This window comes from Ammospiza nelsoni, chromosome 1 (genome assembly GCF_027579445.1).
Source record: "Ammospiza nelsoni isolate bAmmNel1 chromosome 1, bAmmNel1.pri, whole genome shotgun sequence".
In the NCBI taxonomy this organism is placed as follows: Eukaryota; Metazoa; Chordata; class Aves; order Passeriformes; family Passerellidae; genus Ammospiza; species Ammospiza nelsoni.
In genome coordinates, this window is record NC_080633.1 from 113,731,571 (window position 1) to 113,745,435 (window position 13,865).

General features: G+C 35.1%; 1 protein-coding gene across 7 annotated transcripts in view; it reads right to left on the reverse strand.

The window, feature by feature from the left end:
* PCMTD1 (protein-L-isoaspartate (D-aspartate) O-methyltransferase domain containing 1) overlaps positions 1 to 13,865 on the reverse strand; it is a 40,597-nt gene that overhangs the window by 9,496 nt on the left and 17,236 nt on the right. For 6 of the 7 annotated variants that reach the window (XM_059488175.1, XM_059488167.1, XM_059488191.1 and 3 more), the window contains 2 exons: positions 13,394 to 13,821; positions 9,293 to 9,395 (listed from right to left, as the gene is read on the reverse strand). In XM_059488175.1, the coding sequence (XP_059344158.1) occupies positions 9,293 to 9,395; positions 13,394 to 13,700 (410 nt within the window). In that variant the 5' untranslated portion in view covers positions 13,701 to 13,821. Of the gene's footprint in view, positions 1 to 5,824; positions 5,956 to 9,292; positions 9,396 to 13,393; positions 13,822 to 13,865 lie in introns of those variants that run through there. The other variant, XM_059488205.1, reaches the window with a different exon arrangement.

A 13,865-nucleotide genomic window follows, 5' to 3' on the forward strand; every position in this document is an offset into this window, starting at 1 on the left:
TTTCATCTTTTAGAAACCACCGTAAAAGCTCATGAATACAATAGTCGTACCCTCTTAAAACAAGGAGAAACACCAACTATCCAAGGAATACAAGACACAAGAAAACCCCATGAAACATTCCCCAGACACAAAATATACATGAGCTGAAGACAAAAATCCACAGTATTCTTTACTAATATAGTAAAAGCTGAACATAATTGTTCATTTAGCTCTGCAGTTCGCAATGAGAAGGGCACAAATTCCAAATAAAGACACAGAAGCAAACTTAATACACTTGTAAGAGTAAAATGGGTTAAGCACTAGAGACTAACTCTGTCTACAGGCACTTTGGATTGTCTGCACTGTGCTCCCTCCACATTATTAGCAGAGTTTTGTGAAGACACAAAGCTCATGACCACAACAGGTGCTCATTTGTTACTCCACTTACTTCAAAAAATACCTTCTTCCTCCACATAGTTTTTCAGTTAGTTTCAACCCAGTCTGTCAACAGGTGGTCCTCCTGACAGACTCATTTCTTGCAGCAAAACTAAACACTTTATGGACTAGGTTACATGAAATTTCTGAAGACACTTCTTTAGTCCATGTCAGATGAAAAATGAGATCTAATCAGCTCACGTGGCTGTGCAATGCTCACTCCCAGCTGCTAGCTGCTGGTCTGCTGCTACTTCACCAACTGCCACATGTAATTCCCTGTTATCCAGAAAGGTAAAAGTAGGTGGTAGAAGAAATGGGAGGAAAAGATGATAAACTGTCTCTGGTAACAGCAACATGCCTGTTTAACAGCCAATTCCTCTTCATTTGTGCTTCTCACAGAATTATTCAGAAATAACTGTTTCATGTGTTAGGGTATGAACAGTGACTCATACCAGATACAGCAGAAATACAAGAAAAGCATACTGCTTTCCTGCTTGGTAGAGCATCATGGACTTTTCATGGACTAGCTGAGTTATAGAACAGTGAATCTTGCCCCTCCACACTCCCATGAAACATAGAACTCTCTACTGATGCAGCAAGACTTTCCCAGATCTCTAAATCTTAAGATGATTTTGATTTTACACACACCTCTGAATCAGAAAGAGCTCATAAAGATATGTACCATTTTGTTGTATTTCCAATCCAGTAATAAGAGATGGTCTTTGAACACAGACTGAAGTATAATTCTGAAAATTCTTTCTGCTAACTTGCCTACGCAATTTTTAAGAAAGTAAAATTTAAATTGGTTTTACTCAGGTACATGAGACCCCATCAATTGATCAGGAAATTATCTGAAACTTAAATACAAAGGTTCTACAAATACAAGGAAGTATTTGGTATTTAGAATACCTACCAGGCACATCACAAGCATGTTAGTCCTACAGCAGGAAAGTAGTATCAATCATATTAGGTCAAGTTCCATTTTTTAACAATCAAACCCCAATTCTTTTAGCACTAATTGTCGCTAGATCCAAAAAGTTTCTTTTATTCCTATTGCATCTGGGGTATCAAAACAGACCAGATATTACACTTCATTCTGTGTTACATCTTTTATTAATATTGATGAAAATAAAATTGTTTATTGCTTCAACACGCAGTATTGACAAACATATACTATAACTATCAAAAAGAGCTAGTATTTCACTTAAACATTTTATTTCCAAGCTGAAATGTAACTAAAAACTGCCACATATTCTTTAATGTATGTTCACCTCTACCATGTGACCAGGGTGGCTTTACAGACATTATACTGGTAACATGAAAAAAACTATTTCACACACCAGACAACAAAAAGAAGGGAAAAAAGTGCTGGAACTATCTGGAAAACTTTAGTCACTTCAGGTTCTTCAGTTGAATCTGCTATCTTGATTGCAAGAGAATCAACAGCAAAGAAAACAGAAATTAAGAGTTCCCATTACAGACAACATGGCAACAGAAAATCTCTGTTTAAACAATCACGTGCCACAGAATAAATTTAAGCACACACAAATCACATGTAGCAATGGCCCAAGATAACCAAGCAGCTCCAAGCATGTAAGGCTTTTGCATGGAATGGGCATTTCAAGTTCAAGGCAAAGGTACTTCCAGCTAAATTAAGAAAAAAAAAGGCAAATCTGTAGAATTTAAAGTGAGTTTTTGCCTTTGCTGTAGAAACTTAAGAAAATTATCAAGTAATAGATTCTAACTGCCCATGTTTTTAAGTTAGATTCCCTATAGTTAGCAACACAACAAAATATTACTACGGTAATAAAATAAACAACCATTTAAAACATTTACAGGAAAGATCTAAGGTTAAGTTTGTTGCTCTTGTATCCATATCCACCAATCTAGTACATGTGTAATAGCAAAATACTAAATAATGAAGCTGGAGAGTGTAACACCAACCTACCATGGTAGCAGGGATTTTTTACAAGGGGATTCACTTAGGGTTGGTCCTAATATGACAACCACCCATGAACCCTACCTTTAATTACTTCAGCTCTGAATATGTACAGGACACTTCTTGGGCCAAGCTCTTCTACCTATACAACCTCCGTGAACGCAGGATGTTATGCTGATGTCTTGTGAAGATGAAACTAGGTGCAAGGAGATATAGATTCTCTCCTTTTTTGTTGTTTTAAGTGGTAAAAATACTTGATTTTTTTAGAAAAAAGAACAAGGTCAATAACACTGGAGAAAAATATCAAGTAATTTGAAGGAAATTAAAAAAAACCAAACCTGTCAGCATCCACAGATTTGTATCTGAAGGAAACAGTAAAATATATTATGAGATTTTAAAAAGCAATATGGGGGAACCATTAAAACTATTTTGTTTACAAGAAGAATTATTTAGTTCTTAAAACTAGCAACACTCCAGCTACATTTTACACCTCTCAACTACTACATTCACATCAAAATACCATCTGACAGTACACTTCTGCCTATCCCCATAATTACTAATCACACTCACATCTCCCAGCTTACTGTTTACAGCCCTTATAGAAAGTAAATCCACGTCAGCATGAATTTAGTATGCTTTTTTCCCATCCATACACATTTCCTTTAGTTGGTCAACTCAAAGCTCTAAAAGCCTGAATTCATATTCAATACCATCAATCTATTTAAGTAATTCCCTTCCAATGCGAAATTTATTTAAATTTATTTAAATTTAGGGCACAAAGGACTACCATTCAACTTTAATAACGTATAAGAAAAGGTTGGCAAATTGTTAACATTTGTCATGTGAACTACCCTGACACAACATTAGAAGAAAGAATTTCACACAAGTCTTGGTGGGGAAAAAAAACCCAAAACAGCATATCTTAATAAATATTTCAAAACCGAATAGAAAATCCAGCATAAGAACTCATGGAATTAGCTTTACATCAAAATACCCTTAAACCAAACACATTAATAACCAGACATTAAAATGAATCTGCAAAATGCGTAGCGTCTGAAAATATGTGATTAAACATTAAACAATTTTCCTTACTGTGATGAGGAAGTAACACTTACTTTTGTCCCATATACTAATGCACTTTCACCCTAGTTCCAATATACTGCTGAATATACTTTACAAAAATGGGAAGTGTGAAAAGAAGGAAACAAAATTTCCACCAGTTCTGGCACATTTGTTGGTGAAGAGAAACAAACCCAAAAACTGTTGCATAAAGCTATGGCAGTTGTAGAATGAGTTCCCATGCTGTCTTAAAGACAAAGACTGAAAAACTACACATTTAATCTAGAAAGGTGTGGCTTCTTTGTGCAGTTGCATTAAGAATACAATCTCAGAGGCTCCTTTATATCAAACAACAATTTCCTAAATCAGTAATCTTACTCCAAGCATTCCTAGAACCTGATGTTTAAACAGTGATGTATTCACTGAAAGAAACCTTAAAGAAGTTTTCAGATAATTTAGTAAATTTTTCAGGTTTCAAAACTTTTCTTCTTTGAAAACAGCAGATGAATATTCATATGGCTTTATGTGATATGACATGCCACAAGAACATGCAACAGATTAATGAAATACTTTTTGATTTCTATTAAGTCTTTCTCATTTCACTGGACTGTGAAAGTGCTTTAGATATAAAGGTAAACAATTTTTAGAGAGCATTTATTCTTTTCCCATGAAGTGAGGCAGTATCAGGCCAAGATGGCAAGCTCTTTCCACCTTTTCTCAAGCTTTTTCTCCATTGTTTTTTCTATCTTAAGTATTTTTCCAAGCTCTCTGAACTTGTCTTTGGTTCCTCAATAAATTCATATTCATGTATTTCTAGCATGTTTTGTTGAGAAGTTACACACCTTTCACCCACTAGTATTGTTGGTATCTTTTGCAGGTATACTAGAAAACAAACAAATTAAAATATTAAATCTTTGAAAACTTCTCACTGTAGACTTTATTTTAAGTCCCTTACATCCAATTACAACAGTAATTTTAATTAGCATTACAGTAATAGCCAACAGTGATGCTGGCAAAATTGCTATTAAATACTTTTGTCCTGGACATGATTTCAGCTTCCAGGCAATGCTATAGAGATAGTGGGAAATCTGAATCTCTACGTCCCTTATACTCGTCATTTTTCCATCTCTAAATAAAACTGTCCTGCTTCTTAGACATCTTGTTCATTATTTCTGATATCATCAGTTTCACTGAGTGGACCAAAGCACATTATCAATTACTTCTGAAGAAAAAGTCAAACATCTTAAAGTCAAAGTTCTTAAAAATACTTATGACTCATGACATTCTTCTTAGAACACAGATTTATAAAATTTAACCTTAGTAATATAACTTCATTATATTATACCTACATTTTGGTAGTAAAATGAAAAGTAATACTGAAGGAATACTTTTCAGTAATTTCACAGAGAATATTAGGAAAAGTGAATGGGCATAGAGAAGTAAGAAAAAAATTGTCAGTTCAGTTTATTGTAAAAGCTCTATGATACTCATAGAAAAAGTCTAGAGAAAGATTTATCTGTTAACAAGAAAAGCATTTTCTTTCTATTTTTACTGAAGCAGAAAATTATTTTATAGGTTGAAAAAGTTGTATTTTCTACTGTGGATTTTTTGTGAAACAACAGCTTTTATAGGAGCAATATACCAAATATTGTCATCACTTGTTTTAATGTAAGAAAATTTTTAAGTACTATCAAAACTTGTAGACATAAGAGATTTCCAAGGGCAGTGTCCACTACAGGATTTATTTTTTAAAGGTATTTCATTTCTTGTTGTCAGGGCAAGAATATCTATTTTTGCTACTATCAAATACTTGGAAAGTGTAGGTTTAGGTCCTTCCCAGGTAAGAGTAGATTCGATTGCCTTTGGAGCCTTCTGGTTTACAAGATAAAGAACAAGAAGTAGTATTTCCCTCATACCTCTAAATAAATAAAATGACTGTGTTTCAAGCCCCTACTTTCCTTCCCTTTTTGTTTAACATAACCTCCAGCATCAAAGAATTCCACTGCCTGTGTTGCTCTGATTAGATTAAATCTCAACAAGAATTCACTTACCACTAAAAAAGCATTATTTACACTATTTGAAATTAAGTTATCAGTAATATTTAAACTGAGAAAGTAATCAGTAAGGTTTGGAGACAGTCTGCTTTTTCCTGCTTAGATTTTTACTGCAATCACTAGCCAGCTGACCAGCAAGAAGGAGCTCTATTTTTCTTTGTGTGTACACCAGGGAATCACCTTTCAAATCTAATTTAATTTTAAAAGTGAGCCTTTAGAAACCTACCAGTAGCCTTACATTTCAATGAAGAAAAACATTCTACTGAAGATGTTCAACACAATCTCCTACAGGACTTCAGGAAGAAGTTTCACCCATAACAGTTATCCCAGAATTAGTACTAGGGTTCTTGTCACTTACCATTGAAGTGGATTCTTTTGATCCTGAGAAGGGTTGGTGATTTTCTTTCACAGCAGGGACTTCACCAGCTTACCCACGTTTGGGTTTTGATAGGGTGCTAGAAGATGGGCAACCTAGCCTTGCCCTGTGGCTCTCTCTCCAAGCTGGATATTCTAGGTCTAGAAGTTGAATGGGAGCAGAAAAGACAACACATTCCCCTTCAATAAACAGGTGAAGCGGGGCCTGGTACTTGAACATACGTGTTTTAGATAGAGCCTTCTTAAGGAATGATTCTTTTCCCCTTAATTGGCATGCATTCTCTGAAGGCTTCAAGAACGAAAGAGAGCCTTACATGTATTTCACACACAAAGAATTTTCTTTAGTCTATACCTAAAATCTTTGTACCTCAACCATCATGATACTTTTAGATGTTTTCAAGAAAAAACTTCTCCTTTGCTTTTACTGGCAAACACACATCAACTCCATCAAGGCAGCATTTTATCTTTCAGAATGCACAACTCCACCTCCATTTAGAGGAAAACTGTTTTTATAGATTGGTGGGATATGGATACAGATACAAGTAATTACTGAAATTATTTGAAACAGGTATCTGAGAACTCTTCTTCTGATGAATAATTCCAGAGGCTAAAACTAAGATAAGACAAGCTATCAGAGACAGACAGCCCTCCCTTTAGGCTGAGTCTCAAATCCTTCTGGACATGCTAATTTTATATACTGTCAGGTTTCTGGTGAAGTACCTTACCTGAATCACAGAAAAGTAAACTTGTAATTGTACTTCAACATTATTATCAGGTATCAAAAAAGCAAGTTAAACTGTATCACACAGCACTGGAACATTCCCCCATACAAATGGCATAAAAGAAATATTCCATCTTGTTTTATTAGGCAAGAACCCACCTAAATTATCATGATCCACCTCCACACAGAAGTCAGATGCAAAACCAACTGCCTATTACTCCAAGCAAAGGAACAAAGTTACCAAGTGTTTATTTATGATCCAAGCTGAATCTCTCCATGTACCTACCCATAAGTTTAAAGTCGTGCTTTGTGTTTGAAAAGCAGAATGTTTAGAACATTCAGATCAGACTGCAGAATTCAAAACACTAAAGAAAGAATGCAGGGAAGTGGCAAAACAAAGCTTTACTGAAGTTCCCATTTGTATAACTCTGTAACTGCCAGGAACACACATCATAGTCTCTGTGCTCTTTATGTCCCCTGGGTACCTTGCTGGAGGCTGCTGGTCAAGTGAAAGTTATTTTTCACACACACATTCACTGAGACAACTAACTTCATTCATACCAGTCTGCCATGTAATCTATTTTCAAACAGTGAGGACTCCTGCTTGGAATACACCAGTGTTGAGCAGCAGACAGATAGCACACATCTCTTCCCTGGGTGGTCTTTCAGCCAAATACTAAGCTGACCAAAGCAGTAGTTAAGTTCAGATGGTGCAGTCCCATAACTCTGGGTAAAAATCTTTCACTTATAAACGAAGATGCAGGAAAAAGTTACTGAAACAAGAAGCAAAACCAGACTTACTGAGTCAGAAAACATTACTTTGAGAGTCAGCTTAAAATTCCAGATTTTAATACTTACAGTAAAAACAAATACAAAAGAACCCTACCACAGGAAAAAAAAAAACAACAACCACACATCATCTTCATTAACAACATTAAAATATAGAAGATTTACAAAGAAAGCAATCAGCCAGAATCAGTTATGCAGACAAACTGGGAATTCCCCCCAAAACACAAAATCCAACCAGGCACTCATTATTGTATCAGCAGAATTGCAGTTACTACAGGTAGGTCTCTATAAAAAAGCACTTTCACAGAGGTGTAATTTTTCTTATGTTGGTGAGGAGAGTCCTATTTCTTTGGAACACATACAACACTGACATTTATTTACATCATGTTTAACAGTTTTGTTTGTCCAAAGTTCTTGCATGTTTTGAAGTGTTACCAACACCCCCAGGATTCTGCTATTCATTTACTAAACTATCCTAATCAAATTTTGTTTCAATTATGACAAAACTTCATTGCTACTCCAATTTCCTTTAATTTCTGTACACAGCCTATCACCTGATTGGTAAGACATTCCAATCAAAACCAGTTTTTGTATGTCTTGTACAGACACCTACAGTAATGCACAAGGTATGTGCCAGGATTCACTAGCTAGCAGACACAGCTAACTTAACAGAGCCATTAATGCAGTATCAGCAATGACCACAAATTATCGTATTTCACGCACATTTTTTTAAGACACAAACTGCATCATAAAGCTGCTCACTGAATCAATTTTTACTTGTTCTAACTTGTGTCATAGATTAACCTCAGCCAACATAAATGCTTGTATTAAAACTAAGACAATAGTAATGAAAGATATACATGTTCTCCTACATGATTTTATTTATTTTACTGGGCTAACACAGTACTAAAATAATGTAGCCAGTATCAGAATTACAAAATTTACTTCAGATACAGTTAACACTAGGATGATACTCTTCTCTTACTTAGGAGCATGAAGAGAAAGGCTTGTGGTCAGACAAGAGCTCCTGAAGTCCGGATATGGGAAAAAGTGGATTGAGCTCCAGCCAACCTAATCCAGAACATGGCAGTCATAAAGCACTTTAGACAGGTAAAAGGACAGCAAAAGTTTTCTTTGCTGCCTACAGGACAAGAAAGAGGTGTAGAATGTGCAATTTTTAGGTTACTCCTAAAATTCTAAAGATTTCTTGCATTTCCAGAAGTTACCTTATAATCACTGTTGGAGAATTTATTGCCTGCAAGCAAAGAAGTCTTTACAAAGAACAGCCCTAGCTTTCCCTTTAACAGAGGCAGAGACTCCCAATACTCTTAAGGCCAACTTAAAATAATATAAAATTGCTGGGTAGGTAGAAGCAATAAGGTTCAAAGCCCTGGAATCCAGAGTTATACCCTGAAGTAAAAATGAGTAGTGCTACGAGCACAGATGAATACTCTGACGTCCATCTCTTCAGGAAGTAAACATGAAGGCAATCAGAAAAAATTACTCATGTCAGATCAATATGGGTAGATTAGAAAGAAGGTTAATACTGTACAGAGAGATTATGTAAAACTACATAAAAACTGATTTAATGGATAAAAATTGCTCTATACATGCAACGACACCCACATACCATGTCACTCTCCTAAATGCATATATGCACATACGTGCACACACACACGTACCCGTGTACCCGATATACATCGCCAAAATGCAGGGAAATCCACTTTGCTAAGCACTGCACAGCAGAAATACTCCGATACTTCCAAAGAGTGCTTTCTTAAGCCTCAACTTACCTCATGAAGTAGAGCCACAAACTGGAAGTTTTAGGTTTTGATTGTGTGATGCCATTCTTCTCCCCCCTCTAAGTTCATAAGCAATGACATGCTGAGTTTAAAACCAAAAATGTTATTGCAAAGCAAGTCAGACAAATTAGATACTTACTTATCAAAACTATCACTGTATTTTATGAAGCTCTCCAACTTTTCTTTGGCGTATTCTACCACATCTGAATGAAGCTCTATTCCATGATTTATCCCAAAAGGCCCTGTAAATAAAAATAGCATGGTGTGTTTTTGTGATGTTTCCTTTCTAAGCACAGCAAAACTACATGGAACAGCACTATAGTGTAAAAATATCAAAACCACATAAAACAGAAGTCTCCAAACATTGCTAGACAAACTTAATTTTTGCATCTGCATTACTGGTGCTTAAAGAGGAAGGTAAAAGGCCAAAGGTTTGATAAAAGAACAGGGACTGAACTACAACAATTACAGAACAAATTTTCTTAGTCAGCATGCAGAAAATAAGCTGACTACACTGAACACAGTCCAAGCAAATTCTTTTACAAAACATTACTTGGAACACAACAAATAAAAATTTCAGTCTGTGTTTTAGTATTTAGACTTTAAAGCTTTCTTATGGCAAACTTTTCATAGTTTCTCTCTGACTATTTAGAAATTGAGAATTATATCCCTTGGCCACATATGTTCTTCTAATTTGCAGACTGCAATATCAGAAATTTGTTCTTAATTTAATACAAATAATTAACTTCCACCAAGAACAGTGAAATTGCCCCACACATTATGTTCACTCATCACAATCCCATCACAACTGCATTGCCTTCCTGTGATCAAATCCAAGTATAATTCCAAGTCAAACTGTGTGCCAAAAGTTAATGCTATTATTTCAGGAACAAGAAGAAATCATGAGACAGTATTATGAGGATTATCCACATCAGGAAGGAATCTGAATCAGACAGTCACATTTGCTCTAAGGATTCTAAATTTAACATGCACTCATAGCCCAGGGTCTTAAGTCATTGGAGCATAGAATTGGAAAAGGGAAAGGGAAGGAAAAGAGGGAAAGTAAACATCAATAAGATTAGACAAAACTTATATTTATATCCTCTACAGCGTTCTAAATCTTTCCTAAATATTTAGCTCCATGATGTTACTCCAGTGAAACAGAATTCAATTTGTCTTTTCTAGGACAGAGATTACCAAAACAGACTAGGGTTAGTAAGAGAGATTTTGTTTTACTGCAACAAAAATACAACATATAGCTATTTACACTTAACTTGATCGATAATTGCAACTCAACATAGTTTAGAATATTTTCTGCTGGGTGAAATAAAAGCAATCCACTACTCCACCAGACAACTACTAGGAGTGCTTTTAAGACCCCATTGATTGCAGGCAAGAGTTAGCTATCATACAAGGGATGTTCTTACAGCTCGTGAAAACATTTACCTTCTGCTGACATTCATTTTTACTGTAAATTCATGTTATTATTGGTCACTTTAAAAAAAGCATTGGCATAGGCAATCCCCTTTCTAGCTGTTTAATATTCTCTTGTATCATAATAGGCTATGATGCTTCTAACAGCTCTACAGTATACAGCAGCATTCAAGGTAAGTTCTCTTTACCTAAAAATTAATAACAATTCCTTTAACCTCATAATTTAAAGTAAATTAAGAATGCATAAACATCATCTGGTCAAAATTTCTCATGTACATTCCTTCAAGTACCCAACTTTGAAAGCAACTAAAAAAATTCTACAAGCATCAATTGCTCTAACAAGCTGAAATTAAAACTATGAATGCAGAACACTACCACATCATCATACACCACAGCATTTGTAATCTAAATGGAAAGATGAGAAATGTGCTCTCTTCTCTCACTGGGAAAGTCACAGCTGGACATGTAAGCAGAGTCAGCTAAAAATGTGAAACCAACATCTCCACTACTCCCTGAAATCAACTGGCCTCTTTCAGCATAATGAGATAGCAATTCCACCCAGTCTGAACTTCGATTATATTTTAACAGTTTCAGCAACAGTTAATTTAATCTCTGTGGATTGGTGTGCAGCCTTTTAGTATGTTGCTATACTTGGAAGCGATCACCAGTTTCAGATTATTTGATAATTTAACCTAGTCATTTTGACACTGCCAATGTGGCAGAAACATTACTCACTACATTGTCAAATGGAAAGATACTCAACTACTGTCAAAACCCACATGGTTCTGTTCCTCACTGCAGTGTACGCTGAAATAGGTTTGAAAAAAAAAGTGAGCTTTTAAAAACAAGTATGGTTTAGTTGTCAGAAAATGACATCTGTTTATTTTTCTTCACTAAAGCAACTGTTCCTTGGTTTAAAACAAACACTTAAGTATAATTATTATATGTAACTAGTTTTATCAGAAGGAATACAGTAAGAAAATAAAGACATAAACTGCATTTATACCTTCGATGCCTTAGCCTAGAAGTCAAAACACATTACAACACTAAGACTTTGGTGACAGGATACAGCATTCCAAAACATGGAAAGTCTGCTTCTCTAAGCAGCTAGGCAGTTGTGGCTCCACGCTGCTCAAGCCCGGCTAGGGACCATCAGCACCTGAGCCGCCTTTTCGGGAACATCTGCAGGGTAAATGTGCTCCTCAGGGGCTGTCAGACAACCTCACCCGATGTAGAAGACAAGTCTTTTCCTGTTTAATTCCCTCAACTCTGCATATACTATTCTGAAGGATAGCAATTCTGCTTAATACAGAGAGGCCAAACCCAGGAGTGTTCCATCAGCCATACAAAATTGGTTTAAGTACAGAGATACAAATGCAGCATACAGAATCAAGTGCAATAAACATAAATGTCTTTTTTTTTTTAAACATATGAGTTAAGAAAGAATAATGAAGTAACAAAGCTTTCCACAAGACAGTAATAAACATGCACCATTAGTCATTACCCTGAAGAAACATTTTCGAGAAAAAAATGCTGCAATATTTACTAATTGTTTAGATACTGCACTTAAAATATTACAATCCAATTAAAAATATCTACTCTCAATTAGAAACATCCCCAAACAGAGAAAAGCAACACTCTACGAGAATAGATAGCTTTACCTTATTTTTACCTGTGAATGACCATAATTCCTGTTTCCACAAAACAGTTTTTATTTATTAGTATCAGTAACTCTTATATTTATTAGTATTAATTAGAACAAAAGATACTGCAGATACCAACAAATGATGTTTGTTATGCACTATTAGCCATAATTTCTTCCTTCCAATAAATAAATGATAGAAAGTAACTAATTAAATGAAAATTAACAAACTGACTCCTGACACCTTAGTTTTATATATAAATTAATGTAAGCAAAATCTGTATATTAGCTGTCAGCAAGATTTCTACAACCAAGGAAAAGCTGCATGCAGTATGGTCAAGAAAATGGTATCTACAAAAAATACACATCAAAATAACTACTGCTGTTTTATGTAATAAAACAATTTGTAAAAAAAATTAGTTGTTGGTGCATGTGCTCTGTAATCTAAATGTTGGGCACGAGGACATTTAATGCATTTTTCTCTCTTGGTTTTGAAATTTAATTTAGGCAACAATATTTAGTTCCATCTTTTTTCATAAGGAAATGTATTTGAAAACAAGAAAAAACACAGTGCTAGTGTGTTAAAATTCTATTGAAAACCTACACACCTGATTAAACATTCTCATCAGTCTACATCCCAAAATTTTCTAAGACGCTGATTAAATGTATTTTAAAATAACTGTTTCCATACTGACACAGATTTATTTTTCAGTTAAGTTTCTTAAAGAGAAATAAATTAACCATTACAATTTAGATTTTCCGTTCCATAAACTGAAGATCAGAACAGTAACCCACAGCAAAGGCACAAATAGAGTGCAAATGCAGATGAAAATTTTAGGCTTCAAAAATTGTTCCACTCTACCTTTCCCTTTTAAACAAAAATAAGGACTGCTCCTTTCAAATGAGCATTTTAAACTACAGAATGCAGGAAGAATTGCCTCTTCCAAAACATCCAAGAAATGTCACCAAATTAGAGCGTCAGTGAACTGCTTGTAGAAAACAAACTATTTTAACAACACATCTCAAAGAGCCAGCCTTATATATGTTACTGTCATTGTTAAAGAAGTAAAAGTAAGGTTTTACAGGGCTTGCATAATCTTCTAAAATATTCAAACCCACTATATTTAAATAAAAACGTTCAGGTTACCTAATATTAATAATTACCTAATATTAATCCCACCATTGTACTCAAGTATCCGGTTCCACTACCCAGATTTAGAAAAGACAATCCAGGCTGAAGTTTCAGTGCTTCCATGACTTCAGAATAAATGCAAGGTGCTGACAAGTGTATATTTCCATGCTTCCAGGCCAAGTCTTTGTAAGCATTGTCCCTGTACCCTTCCAGGTAATAATCACCACGATCAATAGCTCGGAAGGCTTGCTCCACACTCTCGGTACGAATGTACTGAGCTTCTTTCAAGTTATCAATTAAGTCATCGTTGTCTTCTCCAGCACTCACAGCTCCTCCCATGCTGAACTTCTGTGGTAATTCAATTAGTTTGCAAAATACATTAGGAGCAGAGTTTTCCCAAAAGTGTATGTTTGTAATGGAGTCTCAGCTGTTTTTCAGAAGGACATCACAAGTGAATTTCCTGCAAAACAAAGAAATTAACTATTAGCAAGCAATGCAATATTG